The sequence below is a fragment of the Lithobates pipiens genome, unplaced genomic scaffold (genome assembly GCF_037356315.1).
Source record: "Lithobates pipiens isolate NorthernLeopardFrog02 unplaced genomic scaffold, aLitPip1_a1.2 Scaffold_19, whole genome shotgun sequence".
Classification (NCBI taxonomy): domain Eukaryota; kingdom Metazoa; phylum Chordata; class Amphibia; order Anura; family Ranidae; genus Lithobates; species Lithobates pipiens.
The window spans coordinates 553364677-553383756 of record NW_027507764.1 but is presented as its reverse complement, the minus strand read 5'-3'; the positions used below and the strand labels follow the sequence as shown (position 1 = coordinate 553383756).

General features: G+C 45.8%; 1 protein-coding gene across 1 annotated transcript in view; it reads left to right on the top strand.

The window, feature by feature from the left end:
• Positions 1 to 11406, top strand: part of ATAD2 (ATPase family AAA domain containing 2) — an 89643-nt gene extending 78237 nt beyond the window's left edge. The window contains exon 28 of the mRNA XM_077493290.1: positions 9140 to 11406. Coding sequence (XP_077349416.1) covers positions 9140 to 9175 — 36 coding nt within the window. The 3' untranslated portion in view covers positions 9176 to 11406. The remainder of the gene's footprint in view (positions 1 to 9139) is intronic.
• Positions 11407 to 19080: the final 7674 nt, after the last annotated feature.

Genomic DNA, 19080 nt, shown 5'->3' with positions numbered 1-19080 from the left:
CATGTATTTTTAGTGGTGTATTGTTCTAAGCAGAAACCTAGTGACTTGGGTCTAGACTTGTTCTGTACAAAATCAGTTAGCATTTGATGGTGTAAAATCATTTTTTTTTTTAATATACATATTTAACCACTTAGGGACCGAGCCTCTTTCTGAGATTTGGTGTTTACAAGTTAAATTTTTATATATATATATATATATATATATATATATATATATATATATATATATATATATATATATATATATATATATAATTTATAAAAAAAATAATTTTTTGCTAGAAAATTACTTAGAACCCCCAAACATTACGTATATATTATTATTTTATTTTTTATTTTTTCTAATACCCTAGAGCAGTGATGGTGAACCTTGGCACTCCAGATGTTTTGGAACTACATTTCCCATGATGCTCGTGCACTCTGCAGTGTAGCCGAGCATCATGGGTAATGTAGTTCCAAAACACCTGGGGTGCCAAGGTTCGCCATCACTGCCCTAGAGAATAAAATGGTGGTCATTCAATACTTTTTGTCACACCGTATTTGCGCAGTGGTCCTACAAGCGCACTTTTTGCAGAAAAAAAAAATTGCTTTTTTTAATTAAAAAATAGAACAGTAAAGTTACCCCACTTGTGAAATGGCGACAAACTTTTACTCTTAATCTCCATAGGCAACATTTAATAATGATTATTCTCGCTCTAACGATCACGGTGATACCTCACGTGTGGTCTGAACACTGTTTTCCTATGCTGGCACTGCTCACATATGCGCTCGCTTCTGCACGCACGCTCGGCGGCATGAGGCACGCTTGAAGAAAATGTTATTTTTTTTTTCCTTTTTTGATTTCTTTTTACACTGTTCTTTAAAAAAAAAAGTCACTTTTATTCCTATTACAAGGAATGTAACCATCCCTTGTGATAGAAAAAAAGCATGACAGGACCTCTTAAATATGAGTTCTGGGGTCAAAAAGCCCTCAGATCTCATATTTACACTAAAATGCAGTTAAAAAAAAGTCCCTTTTTAAGAGCATTGGGCGGAAGTGATGTTTTGAAGTCTCTTCTGCCCTGCAATGATATGCAGCCTCACTCTTCTCCATGTCAGGCTAGGGAGAGGATCTGATCGCCTTTGCTGCTACCGACGGCTCCGGTAAGCTGCAGAGCTGATAAGTGATCTTGCTGCAAATCCGCCGCAGAGACCACTTTTATCATGAAGCCCACTGAAGAAGTGGATAATGGGGTTATGGTAACTAGATGTTACCATGACGGTATTCCTCTTCAAAGTAGCAATGTAAAACGACGGTGGGCGGTCCGTAAGTGGTTAAATGGACATTAACCCTTTAGCATCAGCCTCAGGTTTTAGCTGCAGGGAGGCAGGCATTTTCGGTCATGTAGCAGCCATGATTGGCTGTCACAGCAGTCACATGATCGAAAAGCTTTGTTACCCAACGCCACTATTGTTTACATTTTGGCACACATATATGCATCCTCTCTGCGTTAATTTCCACCTGCCGTGAGGCCGCATATATGCGTACAGCTGGCACGAAGAGGTTAATTATTATATGGAACAAAAACCCAAGTGTATCCCTTGGAAAGGAAAGGATACATCTCCAGCTGTGGATTATGTAAGCAATGAAAATGTGGAATAACTGGGGCGTGGTCTGGACATGGCCGAGTGAAGAAGTGCTTGCTCTGGGCTCCCGGCCACCTTCCTCCTAACCTGGCGCTTATCCACGGTTTTACTTAGGATGCACTCGTCTAAAAAGCGGACAAGTCAGAGGCACAAAAACCGGACCGCTCTCACCCCCACCACTCCCGCGGCGGGGGAACTACAGAGACTTTTTGGCCGTTCGAGCCCCGGTGTCTCGGGATCCAAGATGGCGGCGCCGCGTGGCTCTCATCCCCCAGCCCTGACTCAGGAAGATCTGTTGGCTACCCCAGAGGGGTCTCAAAACCCGCTCCCTCTCTCAAATTCACAGGCGGCACCTTTGACTGACCCCGGGGGACCTCCTCCCCTACCGCTACTGTACCGCACTGATCCTGAGCTGAAGGCGATCCTTCAGTCCCTGCCAACCAAGGCAGACATCGAGGCGATCGTGGGACGAGTGGAAGCGGCCCACAGACAGGAGATGGCAGTTGTCCGTCAAGAAGTCAGCTCTTTGGACGCCCGTGTTACCTCAGGGGAACAATCGATGGCCGCTCTGGAGCGCAGGGTCTCCGCGCTGGAGAGCCGACACAGTGACCACTCCATGGCAGCGGTGGACCTTCAACTCCGCATGGAGGAATTTGAAGACCGGAGCCGCAGGAATAATTTGCGGCTCCGTGGCATCCCAGAGGCTACTGGTGCTACTGACCTTCTGGCCACAGTTACGGCGATCTTTCGGCGGATTGGGGGCGACCAACTACCAGAGCGTCAAGAGGTTGACCGGGTTCACAGGACCCTGGGTCCAAAATCCTCGGATCTGGCCCGGCCGAGAGATGTCCTGTGCAGGCTGCACCATTACACACATAAGGAACTGATTGCTCGTAAGTCATGGGAACTGGGTGCAGTGGATTTCGATGGTGCTGCGGTGAAGATACTACCTGATGTCTCCAGACCGACTCTGCATCGCCGAGCACTCCTTAAGCCGCTCTTGGACCTGGCCAGACGCTGTAACGCTACATATCGCTGGGGCTTCCCCCTCTCTGTTACCTTTCATCGGAACCAGCGATCCTTCCTGCTACGATCTCCGGAGGCCCTTCCAGCTCTGTTTGCTTTTCTGGCCGCAGACCCCATTGATGTTCCTGACTGGCTGGCCTACATCCCCCGCTCGCAGACTCGCTCCTACATCCCGGGGGGGAGCGCACCACTGCCGCAAAGGAGGTCACGTGAGGCCCGCCGTCTGCGCTCCATATCCCGGGATGGGGAGAGGGAGACGTAAGTACTGTACCTAGACCTCCCATTTACTGTTCTGGCCTTGCCGGCACCTGCTCCCTTTATTATTATTTTTTTTTTTTTTTTTTTTTATCCCATTAACTCTCCCACTACCTCAGTCCCCGCTACCCCTTGCATTAACTTTGAGGGGGGTTCCTGCTTCTCGTGCCTCCCGGATTCTGTCTGCCGCAGCGCCTGATCTGATGGAGCGTGCGGACGCCCACTGTATGGCGAATACTCCACTTGATTGATCGCTCGGATGCAGGGCTCCTGGAGCAGCGGTTTCCCTGCCTCGACCCTCCTGTGTGCCCTCCTGCCCCTGTCCCCTTGTTGCATGGCTTCTCCTCTCCTGGCTTGGTGGCCCGCACTGCATATTGCCCCCGTTGGTGACCACCACTGCCCACCGTTTTGGCGGAGGGGGGTGCTTTTACTTCACGGCTGGGCAATGGGGGTCGGTTGTTAACGGTCCCTCGCCTTGGAAGTGCTGTGCTACCAGACGAACGGATGTGGACATTCCTCTTTAATACTGCACCCGCCTAATGGACGCTCTCGCACGGTATGGTCTGAGGAGGAGAGGGAGGTTCTCTGTTCTATTTTTTGCCGGGAGGGCTGCAGTTCCACGAGACTCTTCTGACCCATGGGGGTTCTGGGTACCGTGCTATGGTTCTGTGATGATGCTGCTGTGGTGGGGTGCTGGGGGGGAGGGGAAATGTATACTATAATTGACAAGCTGTTTCTCTCCTCACCCCTGGTTCTCCCCCTTCACCCCCCCCCCCCCCTCCCCCCCTTTTTTTTTTTTTTTTTTTCTTCCTCTCACCTTACCCTTCCCATATTGAGCCGCGTAGGTTTGCACGACAGGTGCCAGGTTCCTGTTTGGTTATGTGTTCTATCCTGGTCCCTCACCTTGGAGGCCACATCCAGCGATGAGTCGCGGACCATGATCGCAATAGGTTACAATTTATGTTGATGTTATTTGTTGAATGTTGTTATTATGTATGATTGTTCCTTACTGTCTCTCATATTTTTTCTTTTTTGCTCCATGTGATATATGCTATACGTCCAATTTTCTATATAATTGCAGAGTCATCCTTTTCTTCTTCTTTGAATGCGCCGGGTTGGGGGGGAGGCCTGGGGGCTCATCACCGGTCCCCCGTCTGCCCTCACCCCGCATAGGCCACTGTGTACTCCCGATACTTCGGTGCTGTACACTACCGAAGGCTAGGCCTTCTTATTAGTTTACTCCCAGCCACCTCCAGAAATCCCGGAGTGGTGGAAACCCCCCCCCCCCCCTTTTTTTTACTCCCCCCTGACCTTCCCCCTTCTCTTCTCCCTTCTCCTTTCTTTTCCTTCCCCCCTTTCTCCCTTTTCTTGCCCTCCCATCCCCTCCTGGTCTGTCTCTAACATCACCTTCCTGCGGTTTCTTTCCTGTCCTCTCTTATCACATTCTTGAGACATGGCGGTGGCCTCCGTCAAGGTGGTCTCCTTAAATGCTAAGGGTTTGAATACCCCGGAAAAGAGACGCATGCTCCTCCATGACCTCAAAAAAAGTGACGCGGACATAGCCTTTATTCAAGAGACCCACTTTAGATCAGATAAACTCCCCCTACTCCAAAATAGACACTACTCCAGGGTTTATCACTCCACTAACCCCCTCTCTAAGTCCAAGGGGGTATCTATTTTGGTCTCCAGTAAGCTACCTTGGCTGTGCCATACGGTTACGAGTGACCCGGCAGGGCGTTTCCTTTTTTTGGTAGGACAGATAGGGGAGTCGCAATTCACGCTGGCCACGCTTTATGCCCCTAACGACCGTCAAGACACCTTCCTCCGACACACCCTTTCTAAATTGATGGAAATCAAAACAGGCCAGTTAATTTTAGGAGGTGATCTCAATGTGCCTTTGTTTCCGGCGTCTGACACGTCCTCTGGGTTGTCCTCTGCACCATTAAGCTGTAGGAAACGGGTAACACAGACACTACATGACGCTCAACTAATAGACGTCTGGCGACTTCAGCACCCCGGAGAGAGGGATTATACTTTTTACTCCCCTCCCCATAAAGTTTATTCCAGGATAGATTTTTTCCTGATCCCCCACGATCAACTGCACTTAGTCAGTTCCACTGCCTTGGGTCAGATCACGTGGTCCGACCATGCTCCCATTTCTTTAGTTTACACCCTTAGCGCCCAACCTTCGCCTAGGTCCCTCTTTTGGCGGTTGAACGAAAGCCTTCTGCAGGTTCCTGAGATTCTCGCAGATGTCTCTAAAGAACTTGACCTTTTTTTCCGGGAAAACGCTACCCCAGGCGGCGACCCCGGGATTCTCTGGGAAGCGCATAAGGCGGTCATCCGGGGGGTTTTAATCAAACATGGAGCTATTCTGAAACGAAAGAGGAATGCTCACTTGGCCCATCTACTCTCTCGATTGGTCTCTGTGGAGTCCTCCCATAAGCGTTCCCCCACTCAACCCTTGGAAATAGAATTGACATCGCTTCGTACACAAATAACGGAAGCCCTCCAATACAAGGCGAAAGCGGCGGTACAATTTTCGCGTAGACTGTCCTACGAAACGGGAGATAAATGCGGGAAGATGTTGGCCAAGTCGGTCAAAGCGATTAAATCGGCGTCCTACATCCCCCAGGTGCTAGACGCGCAGGGCCAGCGGGCCTCCACCCCACAGCAGATTGCCACGGCCTTCGGCGAATTTTACTCAGGTCTTTATAATCTACCTAGTTCTAATTGCACACAAGTACACATAGACGTTTATATTGCAGATTCTCGACTCCCCTCGCTGTCCACGGAGGCCCGGGCCGTATTGGAAGCGCCGATCACCCTTGAGGAACTGCAAGCTGCTGTGGCCGCAATGAAGTTGGATAAGGCACCGGGCCCGGACGGTTTCACCGCACAATATTATAAGACCCTATTGCCAATTCTGGGACCCCACCTGGTGTCTTTCTTTAATGCTTTGGGCGCGGGGACGGGCTTCCCCGGGGACACGTTGAGAGCCCACATATCGCTGATCCCTAAGGAGGGGAAAGATCCCCACCAATGCGGCAGTTACAGGCCGATCTCCCTGTTAAATCTGGACTTGAAACTGTTTTCTAAAATTATTGCCTCTAGATTAGCACACCATCTACAATCCCTCGTACACCTGGACCAGGTGGGGTTCATACCCAACAGGGAGGCAAGAGACAACACTATCAAGGTCTTGAACTTGCTCCAGGTTGCTAACTCCCGTAAAATCCCGTGCCTTTTGGTCAATACTGATGCCGAGAAGGCATTTGACAGGGTTAATTGGCAATACATGTTCTCTGTTCTCAGACATATAGGCCTAGGCGAGAGAATGATGAAGTGGATCACCAGTATTTACTCGATCCCCTCAGCTCAAGTTAAAGCCAATGGGGTCCTGTCGACTCCCTTTCCTATCAGGAATGGGACGAGACAGGGTTGCCCTCTATCCCCGCTACTTTTTGCTATTTCCCTGGAACCGTTTCTCTGTACCATCCGCAATAATCCGGACGTCTCGGGGCTTCAGATCGGCGACTCCCACTATAAAATCTCTGCATATGCGGATGACCTTTTATTCTCCCTAACGAACCCCCGTGTGTCTTTGCCGAATTTACTGCAGGAGTTTGAGAAATTTGGGAAACTCTCTCACCTAAAAATCAACTTTACTAAATCGGAGGCCATGGGGTTGGCAGTCCCCACCCGAACTTTGTCGGACCTTCAGGCCAGTTTTAAGCTTAAATGGACTACCACGGCCCTCACGTACCTGGGCACGAAAATCCCTGCAGACATCTCCCGGACGTTTGATCTTAACTTCCCACCCCTATTGACCTCTACCCGTTTGCTCCTTGGATCATGGAATGGGGGTCTCCATTCCTGGTTCGGAAGATGCAATCTTCTCAAAATGACCGTCTTACCCAAATTTATCTATCTCATCCAAGCGTTACCCATACATATTCCTCCCTCCTTCTTTAAACAGGTACAGGCTCTCTTTACCAAATTTGTGTGGGCTACTAAGAAACCCAGACTACGTTATTCCCAAATGACTCTTCCCAAACAGTGGGGAGGCTTGGCACTCCCCGACATTCGCCGCTACTATCTAGCCTCTCATCTCGGACGGATTCTTGACTGGCGCAGAAATAAGACCTCCAAGCTCTGGATTTGTTTAGAACAATCCCAAACCCGTATATCCCTGCCTGGAGCACTCTGGTGCTACAAGGACCTTCCGACTATGTTGAAGACACACCCCTTGATTGGGGTGACGTTGACGCAGAGTCATCGGGCTGTTGCCCACACGTCCCTCTTGTCACCTGTGTCTCTGCTGCTCCCCGTTCTGGGTCACCCGAAGTTCGAACCGGGTCTCGACCGGACGAACTACGCGTCTCTTAGAGACTCCGGTCATGATCATGCGGCCAAATTTATGGCCGATGGACACTGGCCCTCTATTACAGACCTTTCGGCAGCGGCAGGGACATATCGACTCCCCTTCTGGAAAGCACTACAGCTACACCATTTCCTTTCTTCGTTACCGCGACCGCGGGACTTTGGGCAACGGTTAACCCCCTTCGAGCTCTTATGCTCCGATTCGGAACCATTGGCACACATTCTTTCGCAGACTTACGCCTTGCTATCCACACCTCGGGAACCGCTCCGCCTAACCTGTCTATCCAAATGGGAGCGGGACCTTCAATGCACTTTTTCGACAGCACAAGCGCAGCGCATTGTCACCTTGGCTCTTAAATCCTCGTCCTGCACCAAAATCCAGGAGACTAACTTTAAGGTCCTAAACCGTTGGTATTTAACCCCCTCTCGTCTGAGTAAATGCTTCCCTTCCTCCTCAGACCGGTGCTGGCGCTGCAATGAGGAGGAGGGTACCATACTCCATATCTTTTGGACATGCTCCAGACTGAGGGAGTTTTGGGATGGGGTACGCCGCATCACTCAGCAATTTACGACATATGAGGTTCCAAATGAGGCGGCCTACTTTTTACTACACCACTCCCCGACACCAGTCAAACAATATAAGAGATCTCTGGTCTGCCACCTTCTCAATGCGGCCAAAGCGTGCATCCCTCTGTATTGGAAGCAAAGCTCTCCCCCAACTGTGGCACATTGGTTGAGGAAGGTGGAGGACGTGCGGAGGCTGGAGGACGTGATTCTCACAGCGCAACACAAACAAGAAGTCTTTAAAAAGACCTGGGACATCTGGTGCATATTTATATTCTCGACCGAAGGTCAACGTCTATTGTCGCCCTGATTCTTCTCCACCATCCCGAGTGGGAGTGGGCTGGGGCCACCGTCGTGTCCATGCTAGTTCTTCCCCTCTAATCTCTTTTATGCCTGATCCCTGCCTTTCTCTTCCCCCCCCCCCCCCCCCCTCTTTCTTTTTTTTTCTTTTCTTTTTTCTTCCCTTTTTCTTTCTCTTTCCTTTTCTGACCCCTCTATGTCTTTAGCTTCTATTACCTTTTGGTCCCGAGCTTCCCTATTTAGTAGCTCGGGACGTCCCCCCCCCCCCTATTTACAGGGGGGGGGGACATAGGGGTCGACTTGTGCTCCGATGCTTTCCAACTGAACGTTGACAGGGGCTACTAATAATTATCCTCCTTCTTTCTTTGGGTTGCATGTACAACGGAATATTATTTGTTATCACCTGTCTTATGACTTGATTTTTGTACTGCCTTTTTGGTAATCTTTGCCCTGTGTATATGTTTTATTATATGTACTGAGGAGCTTCGACCCCTCTGGAAATCAATAAAATTATATATTTGAAAAAAAAAAAATGTGGAATAACTTTCAATATGCCTGTACCTTCACATAGAGCAGGGGTCTCCAAACTTTATAAACAAAGGGCCAGCTTACTGTTGTTCAGACTTTAGGAGGGCCAGACTGTGGACAGTGGGATTAGAAAAGATCACGGCATCGGTAGGAAAAAAAATGCCCCATTGTTTCAGTGATGGTAATTGCACCCCATTTTTGGTGTAAGTGGGAGGAATTGGGCTTTGAATGAATGCAGTAGCCACGTCCTAGATAGATTTAGACCAGAATGGAGTATTGTCACCCCACAACCCCCCCACAATATCCAACCTATACTCAGATCATACCATAAGACGGATGTCTAATAATGTATGGTAATTTTATTGCCAGATTCTTACATTTAAATGCTGCTTAATACTCAGTAATTCGTTATAATCCTGTACATTTTTTATTTATTTATTTTTTTGTTCTCTTTTTAGGAAATGGGACGCGAAATTGCAAATTTCAGGATCTGAGATCACAACTTTATCTGTTTTTAAACTGCCTTAATGTTTTTTAATATATGCAATGTTTACTTGTACATATATGCTGTAACATGTGAAAAATATTGGGGGGTGATTTTCATGGGGTATGACATTGTACTGTATATATTTGTTGCTCTTTTTTTTTTTTTTTTTTTTTTTTGTGTATAATAGAGGCAAAACCACAGTCAAGCAACGTGAAGGGTATTCTGGGCCAATGAGCTTAAGCAAATCTTTGTGCTTTAAGTGTGTACAATGGCCACAGATGTTCATTGTAGACACCTAGATGTGTGCGGAGAGAAACCGGAGTCTTCCAAATAGCTGCTAACCTTTTCAGGTCTGCAATGTCGGCATTGATCCTGACTTGCCTTCTGAGCAATTGCCTTGGAACATGCAAATTAAGACGGCACCCCCTGATTTTGTTTAGTTTTCAATTTAAGGCTATAGGACTGGTATGACAGCCAGGCAACAAGAATTTTCAGAAATGTAGTAAGGACAGCCTCCCTATGTTGCCAACCTAGATGATTTCAACTCTTTATTGGGCCGATAGCGGAGGTTAAAAGCTCCGCTATAACAGCGGTAGAGTGCCGCTAAAACGAACGGTGCTTTACCGCTAGCACCCACCTGCTATCTACAGCAGTGGTGGTCAGCTTTCTTGATATGGGGAGCCTCCGATGTGCCCCCCAACATCAATGGACCACTTTTAAAGTTAATATTTCGTTTCGGACACACACAACAGGTAATGGTCAAAGACTTTGGACATGATACAAGAGATTGTCAGATTGTCGACATGATGCAAGAGATGCACGCATGCTGCAGGATTGTGACCATGATATCGGAGTTGTTGGAGGCGGGGAACATGCTTTACGAGACGGTAACAAACTTGGTGACATTACATTAGACTGGTAGATATCACTGCTATAACTGGGCAATAGGGAAACTGATTAGTCTCTTCAAGGACCCTGAGGGCCACACAAAAAGTGCCAAAGGGCTGCAGGTTAGGTGCCAGGGATCTTAGTTGTCACTTTGACGTTAAATCTAGAACCATTTTCACCAAAGAGGAAGTATGGGCAATTCTGTAGCAGTGAGATGGGCAGCAATAAACTACAAAAAAAAAAACTTGCCAAAAAAAGTTCCATCCTTCGAATAATAATAAAGAAAAAACCCTTAACCTTCCATCACTTTTATATATCCTATTTTGCAAAGCTTTTGTTGAAAAACTGCATGTACTTTTAGTTCTGTATGAATGCTGGGGGCAAAATTGAATAATGTTGGGCTATCCTAAAAATACTGAAATATGGCCACTAGCTGAAGCTGATGATAGTAAATAATAATTTCCTCATGATCATCGGTTCCATCTAGTGGCTAAAGTGGGATTTTCTTGATTCACATTATTCTTGTGAATGGAGGACATGACCTGGAAAGAGAAAATAGCCTAATATACCGTTTTGATGCTATTCATAAATGTATATGCAGTTTTGCATGTCAAATGGCTGATTTGTTTGTTAAAAAAAGTTTTTAAAAAAAATACACCCCTAATTGAAAGGAAAAAAACCTAGATGGCACTCTAAAAACACAGGTTTTATATTACTCCCCTCTATATCCAAAGCTAAACGATTTATTTTTTTAAATATATTAATTAAAAAAATGATTTTTTTTTTTTTTTAAATCTTCTTTTTGTGTACTGAACAAACATGGTATCGGGCATGCACATGCCACTTCAGCTTTGAGACCATTCATTCAGCTGAAGATGCCAGCCAGAGTAAATTTTAAATGAGATTTGAAATTAGAGTTATGGTATGCTTTTAAAAGGCTATTTAAAATAAATATTTTTTTAATTGCCATGTTGCCAACAATGGCCAATAGTTCTATAATTTGAGTGTTGCTCTCCTCCAAAGACAGCTGGACTATTAATCTTAGGTGCTTGCTTTTCATCAGTGGTGTAAAGTTCTGTGACATGCCCTCTAATCCAGAGCATTCATTAAAGCTGTATTAAAAGATTGCTTTGCTCTCAGTATATAGAAATATACTTTGTGTGTACTGTTGGCAGATTTATTGAACCAAGTGGCAACAAACTTCAGTTTTCTGTTTAATCTAGACGTGTGTGTGTATATAAACATCTGTATTTTTTATGAATGTCTTTTGCGTTCACTGTTATACAACTATCATCATTTTTTTTTTGGTTGTTGCTATTCATAAATGTCTATTAAAGCAACTGATATCAATAGTGTGTGTTATTTTATAAGAGGGAGGTCGCCATAAGACTAGCCATACAAACATAGACTTTTATCCTTTACCCTTGCAGGTTGAAAAAAACAATAGATTTTTATGTAAATGAGCCGAGCTACCTTTAAAAATTGTGAAATTGCAGCTGCTTTCATTAAACAAGGAACGTGTTTTAAACCCCTACTTACACAAATTATATAGGACAAGACTGAAGCTATCAGTCATCCTGGTATTTTTTTCAGCCCGCAATTGGCTTCTTGTGAAAGTGGTCCAATTGGCCACTGCCAGTGTTAATTTAGTAGACTAAATGAATACAATTTTAATCGACTAAAATATGACTAAAACAACAAAGATGACTAAAATGAGACTAGAACTAAAATGGCATTTTAGTCAAAAGACTATGACTACAAATGTACTGGACATTTTAGTCGACTAAAACAATTGCAGAAGACTAAAATAGGACTAAAATTGCATTTTATTTTTAGTCCCAAGACTAAAATTAACACTGGCCACTGGATTGCTTTCAGAAGCAGCGGAAGGGGTTGTGTGCCATTTATATTACAAAAAATTAATAAGTGTCTTCCAAAAAAAAGCGTTTGAAAAGCTGCTGTGCAAATACTGTGAGACATTAAAAAAAAATTGTGACAAACGCAAATTTTATTCTCTAGGGTCTCTGCAAAAAAAAATTCAGACAGCAAAAAAATCATTTAGAAGGGAAATCGGAGGAAAAGTTAAGTGAACCAACAGTGCACTAGCTTAACCGGTTCCCGACCGGCACACGCCGATGTACGTCGGCAGAATGGCACGGGCAGGCATATTGGTGTACAGGTACGTCCAATCTTTAATGCTGCCCTGCCATTGCGGGCACGCCGCCGTGCCGGTCGGGAACCCCCGTGAGTCCGGTCGCGGGTCCCGCGGGCATACCCGCGATCGTCTCACGGGGCAGCTGAATGAAGCAATGCCGTTGTAAACAGCATTTCCCCATTCTGCTTAGAAACTAGTGATGCTGATCTCTGCTCCATGTGATTGGAGCAGGGATCAGTGTTCACTAAATGAAAGCCCAACCCCCCCCCACAGTTAGTAACACACCCCTAGGAACACCTACACTGCCACCCACTGGTTAACCCCTTCACTGCCAGTGTCATTTACACTGGAATCACTGCATTTATATAGCAGTGATTGCTGTATAAATGACAATGGTCCCTAAAAAGTCCGATGTGTCCGCCATAATGTCGCAGTCGCAATAAAGATCGCCGCCATTACTAGTAAAAAAAAAAAATTATTAAAAATGCCATAAAACTATAATCTATTTTGTAAACGCTATAACTTGCGCAAACCAATCACTTGCTTATTGCGTGATTTTTTTTTTTTTTTGTTTTTTTTTTTATGTAGAAGAATACGTATCGGCCTAAGCTGAGGGAAAAAATGTTTTTGTTATATATTTTTGGGGGATATTTATTATAACAAAGTAAAAAATAATGCGTTTTTTTTTTTTTCTTTTTAAAATTGTCACTCTATTTTTGATTATAGCGCAAAAAAATAAAAACTGCAGAGGTGATCAGCTACCACCAAAAGAAAGCTCTATTTGTGGGGGGGAAAAAAAGGACGCCAATTTTGTTTGAGAGCCACGTCGCATGACCACGCAATTGTCAGTTAAATCGACGCAGTGCCGAATCGCAAAAAGTTGTTTGGTCTTTGACCAGCAAAATGGTCCGGGGCTGAAGTGGTTAAAGGAACCTATTTCGAAAATAAAAAAACAAAGCTATACAACCCCCTTTAAATGTCATTCAAATGCTCCTTTCACAGAATGTAGAGGGTAGCAACAGACCAATCTGTAACTATTTCTCCAGTGATGAAGGAACAATTTCATGAAGCTATGATGAATATGGACACATTAAATCAATAGGGTCCCTCAGGCCCCCTACAGTGTCCCATTTGATGATAAATACAGATTTGTACCCATCAGCAAGACCAACATACATATAAGAGGGAGGCGTGACTGACGACCAGGATGTGAGGCGCCTGTGCTCCGTCCATGCCACTTAATTTCTGCAGCAATCCTCCTTACACGACCGCCATCCTTGTCCTCAGCGGACCCCTAAGACGCCTGTGCAGATCCGGTGATGGTCAAATATGGCCTAGTCTTGGAGGGGGCCCTGGGATTCGCCATGCCAACTGCAGCAACATGGCGCCGGCCGACCTCATCTTCTGAAATTCAGCCATCCATCCACTTCTATGCCAGCCCAGCAGAATCACGGGAAGGGTGAGTCTCGGCATGCCCCTGTCTGCAGCCCTGAGGACCCTTCCCCCCAGAGGACACTGACCCAGCGTCTTCCCATGCTGCAATCAAAAACAAAAGACCATGCAGAGCCCTCCCTCTCACAAATCATGGAGGCAATACAGCACGGCCATGCTTCCCTCGCCACTCAGATGTACTCAATTAAGACTGACTTATCCTTTCTAAAGCATGATGTAGAGAATCTAAGGCACAGAGTACATAATGCTGAACAATGTATAGGAGATTTAGAAGATGATACGTCCATTACAGGGCTCTGTCAGGCAGCTGCGCCAGGCCCAAGAATACACTTCTGATAAGCTCACAGACATGGAAGACCGCCTGAGATGCAATAACCTCTACTTCCTAGGCTTTCCTGAGCGCAAGGCTCCAGAGGTATTTATGGAGAAATGCCTGATATCCACATTTGGCGCTAATACATTCTCAACTATGTTCGCCATTGAGAGAGTGCATAGGGTCCTACTGCGCCCTTTGCCCCCTAGGACACCACCTTGCACCCTGCTTATCAAACTGCTGCATTTCAGAGACAGGGAGGCTATAATCAGGGCAGCTAGAGAGAAAGGAAGCCTATCCTATAATGGCAATGGCATCACCATCTTTCCTGACTTTTCTGTAGCCACACAAAATCTGCGTGCCACTTTCCTGGCGGTTAAACAACGATTACGTGACCTACAGTTGCTATACCCGGCGCGCCTATGGGTCATCCACTAGGGCAGGGCACAATTCTTCACTGATCCTAAAGAAACAGCCCACTTGGCAGATGTCCTCCTTGGAACACAGGAACCAGGAATGGAGATCCCCTCCTCGCTTGCCAACACGATGTCCCACTGAACGTGTGCCAACAGACTCCTTCAACTTTCTTCTTTTTTTTTGATATCCTGACTCCATTGCCGGAAGGCTGAGATACCTGATAAGGTTTGCAAGGAGAACGCGCTAACAGTATCCTTTATGACTGAATATCCCCACCACTGCCGGGCTGACATTGAATATGCACATCCTCCGGTTAATGTGGAAAATTATATACCATGGCTGGGCTAATATCTATACAACCGAATAACCGAGCATGGACGAGAGCCTGTGACTGGAGACCCCCCCTTTCTGTTTTTTTTTTTTTATTGTCATCTAGGGTTTTCGGCTACGAGACTACTTTAAAAAATCCCCATGCTTTGCAGTTACAGTTCAGGGAACAAAGCTCCCATGTGTTTGGGTATGGGAGCCAGGAGGGATAGGGTGGTTTGGGAGGGTCAGGAGAGTTTCCACACTTCATGGTTGTCAATGTTACTACATGATTGTTATTATATACCTACTGTTTACAGGTCTACAGACCAGATGGGCCATCAAGGTACTCAGGTTATCTAGAATAAGAAGCACAATGTTTTTTCATATGTACTTGTCGGGGTTCGCTCCCACCTCTCGGGAGGCACGGGGTCTCAGGATTTGGGGCATCCCGCGAGGTGGGCGTGCAGGATTTTGACCAATACCCACACATGACTAATTTATGCTTGATATCATGGAATGTCAGGGGGCTTAATTCTAAAGTAAAATGCTCTGTAATGTTTGATTACTTAGCACGACACAAACCGCATGTAATCCTTCTCCAGGAAACCCATCTCCAGGGCTCCAGGATCATGGCCCTCAATAGAGCTAAAATAGCATATGCTCTTCATTCAACTTACTCCACTTACGCTCGAGGGACGTCTATACTTATTGCTAAATCAGCACCAATCTCAAATAAACCTGACCCCAATGGCTGTTTTGTGGTCCTGGTATTGGAACTTCTTTGGTAAACTGTATACAGTGACAAGTATATATGTCCCACCACCTTTTGCCAAGGTAATGGGCACGATACTGGAGATTGCTGAAGGCCCCTTAATAAGAGCAGGGGACTATAACGCAGTTCTAGATAACGCTATGGACAGATTTAGATGCTCTACTCTACCCCCTACGCCTTTGGGTTCCTTTCTAACCCAATTTGACCTGGTGGAGGCCTGGAGATGGAAACATGCAACTGCGCGTGAATACTCGTGCCAGTCTGACTCTCATGGTACATTATCACGGATTGATCTTTGCCTCGTCTCTTCTGATATGCTCCAGCTGGTAACAGGAATCAAATATCTCCCCAGGGTGGTGTCCAACCATTCACCTTTGATGGTGGAGCTCGCCCTGGGCATGCCCTCATCCTACCGGGTGTGGAGACTGAGCCCATTATGGTTGGCGGACCAAGCTGTAGTAGACCAGAGCTTAGTAGACATGAAGTCATTTTGGGTAATCAACAAAGTGTGCCCATCCCTGTGGTCTGGAATGCCTTTAAGGCCACTGCCCGTGGCTCCTTTACTGCTGCAATTGGGCGGGCCCGCAAGGCATTACAGTCCAGGCTGCTGGACGCAGAAGGGGGACTTAGGGATGCGGAGACTGTTTATTCTGCAAACCCTACCTCCGATACACACGCTACATGGCGACAAAGGGCCAGGGAGTTAGAGCTGATACTTCTGGAATGCACACAAAAAAACTACTATACCAGAATCAACGAATATTTGAATTCAGGAATAAAAACACCCGACTACTGGCCTACTTAGCCAGGCCTGATTACCAGCCATGCAACATTCCTAGAATAACAAATAGAGCGGGCACAATAGTTGAGCAAAATGAGGACATTATGAAAGTGTTTGTCACTTTCTACTCTACAATCTATGCTACTAGAGCTCACTATACAATAGTGGAACTAGACAACTATCTTTCAGATATTTCACTCCCGAAACTAACGGACCACCAGGTCTCCGCACTTGATGCTCCATGGACGACTGAAGAGATAGGGAAAGCCATACAATCCTTCGCTAGATATAAAACTCCAGGCTAAGGCTCGATTCACACTAGCGCGTTTTTTGATGCATTTTGCAGAAATGCAAGGAAATTTTTTAACATGGGTTCCTATGGAACATGTTCACATCAATGCATTTTTGTGCCTCTGCGTTTTTGGAAAGGGTCGGGGACTTTTTTTCATGCAAAATGCAGCGTTTTGCATGTAATAGAAGTCAATGGACCTGCATCAAAAACGCAAGTACCGCGTTTTTGCTGCGATTTGCGTTTTTTTTTTCCACTGTATATATCTGATTGCTAAGCAACCACAGTGTAAAAAAAAGAAAAATGCAAAATCGTGGCAAATTCGCGACAAGCACCGCAAAAACCACTGCAAAAACGCTCAAAAGCAACATGCATAGATGTGAATCGAGCCTTAGATGGATTCTCTATTGAATGGTACATGCAATTTAAAGACCTATTGATCCCACACTTATTGAGAATGTACAACTTTGCCCTTGAAACGGGACAACTGCCGCCTTCCATGTCAGAAGTACTAATAGTTTTAATTCCCAAGCCTCATAAGGATCACCTTCTATGCGATTCATACAGACCGATTTCACTTATAAACTCAGATGTTAAAGTTCTGGCCAAGGTGCTTGCCCAACGATTAAATACAGTAATTACAACCATTGTGGGGGCGGACCAAACCGGATTTATGCCTGGACGATTGACCTCTATCAATTCGCATAGACTCTTTACTAATATACAAGCGGCTCATGACAGACTGGCTCTCGAGTTGTACTGGCTTTAGATGCCCATAAGGCCTTTGACTCGGTCGATTGGCCGTATCTTTTCGAGGTCCTGGCTAAATTCGGATTTGGTACAACCTTTATAAAGTGGGTACAACTCCTATACTCTAAACCTATCACTAGACTGAGGGTCAATGCATCCATATCAGATGCCTTTGTGATAAAGAGAGGAACCAGACAGGGGTGCCCCTTATCGCCGCTCCTGTTTGCATTAGCAATAGAGCCCCTTGCATCAATGATAAGGTCCAGTGGGGAAGTTAAGGGACTGACGATTGGGGGTCTAGACGAAAAAGTGTCTCTATACGCAGATGATTTGCTGATATATTTGGAGGACCCCCAGTCATCACTTCCAACCCTGCTGGAGATTATCCAGCGGTTTGGCCATTTCTTGGGGTTTCCGGGTCAATTGGGACAAATCCCTTCTGTTTCAGATTGACCAGGAAACACCAAATACCATAATACTACCCCCAGCGTGCCCACTACAAATAGCTCACACTTTTCGATACCTTGGTGTCCTGATAAAACATCCTGTCTCAGCATATGCCAAGCTAAACTTAGACCCGCTTATTAATAAATTTAAAGCTACTCTAAAAGTATGGAACAATCTCCCCCTTACACTGCTAGGACGAACAAATATATTCAAAATGATCTACCTCCCACGATTTTTATACATCCTGAGCAACTCACCAATATAAATAACCAAAGCAAAATTTAAAGAGATAGATTCCATAAACACTAATAAGGATGAGCCGAACACCCCCCTGTTCGGTTTGCACCAGAACCTGCAAACAGACCTAAACTTCGTGTTAACTTTAGAACCCTATTAAAGTCTATGGGACTCGAACGTTCAAAATCTAAAGTGCTAATTGTAAAGGCTAATATGCAAGTTACTGTCCTAAAAAGTGTTTGGGGACCTGGGTCCTGCCCCAGGGGACATGGATTAATGCAAAAAAAAGTTTTAAAAACGTACCTGGGGGGTGTCTATAGTATGCCTGTGAAGGGGCACATGTTTCCCGTGCTTAGAACTGTCCCTGCACAAAGTGTAATTTCTGCAGGAAAAAGTCTTTTAAAATCACTTACGGCGTAATACAGAGAACACTCAATGAGTGTTCTCTGTATTACGGGAGCCGACAATTCATTCATTGATAAACAAAAAAAAAAGCGTGGGGTTCCCCTAAATTCAATTACCAGGCTCTTCAGGTCTGGTATGGATATTAAGGGGAACCCCGCGTCAAATTAAAAGAAAAATTGACTTGGGGGTCCCCCTAAAAATCCATACCAGACCCTTTATCCGAGCACGCAACCTGGCAGGACGCAGGAAAAGAAGGGGGGACGAGAGAGCGCCCCCCCTCCTGAACCGTACCAGGCCACTGCCCTCAACATTGGGAGGATGCTTTGGGGGTCTGTGACCTCTCAAAGCACCATGTCCCCATGTTGATATGGACAAGGGTCTCATCCCCACAACCCTGGCCGGTGGTTGTGGGGGTCTGCGGGCGGGGGGGCTAATCAGAATCTGGAAGCCCCCTTTAACAAGGGGACCCCCAGATCCCAGCCCCCCCCTGTTTGAAATGGTAAGGGGGTGCAAAAGTATCCCTACCATTTCAGAAAGAAAGTGTAAAAAATTGTTAAATAAGACAAACACACTTTTTAAAAATTCCTTTATTAAAAATATTTTTTTTTTTAAAAAGATTCCAGCGGTGGTAATCCACTCTTGCTATCCAGTGATGGATGATCATCTCTCCGGGGTCCAGCGATGGCTGATCTGATCC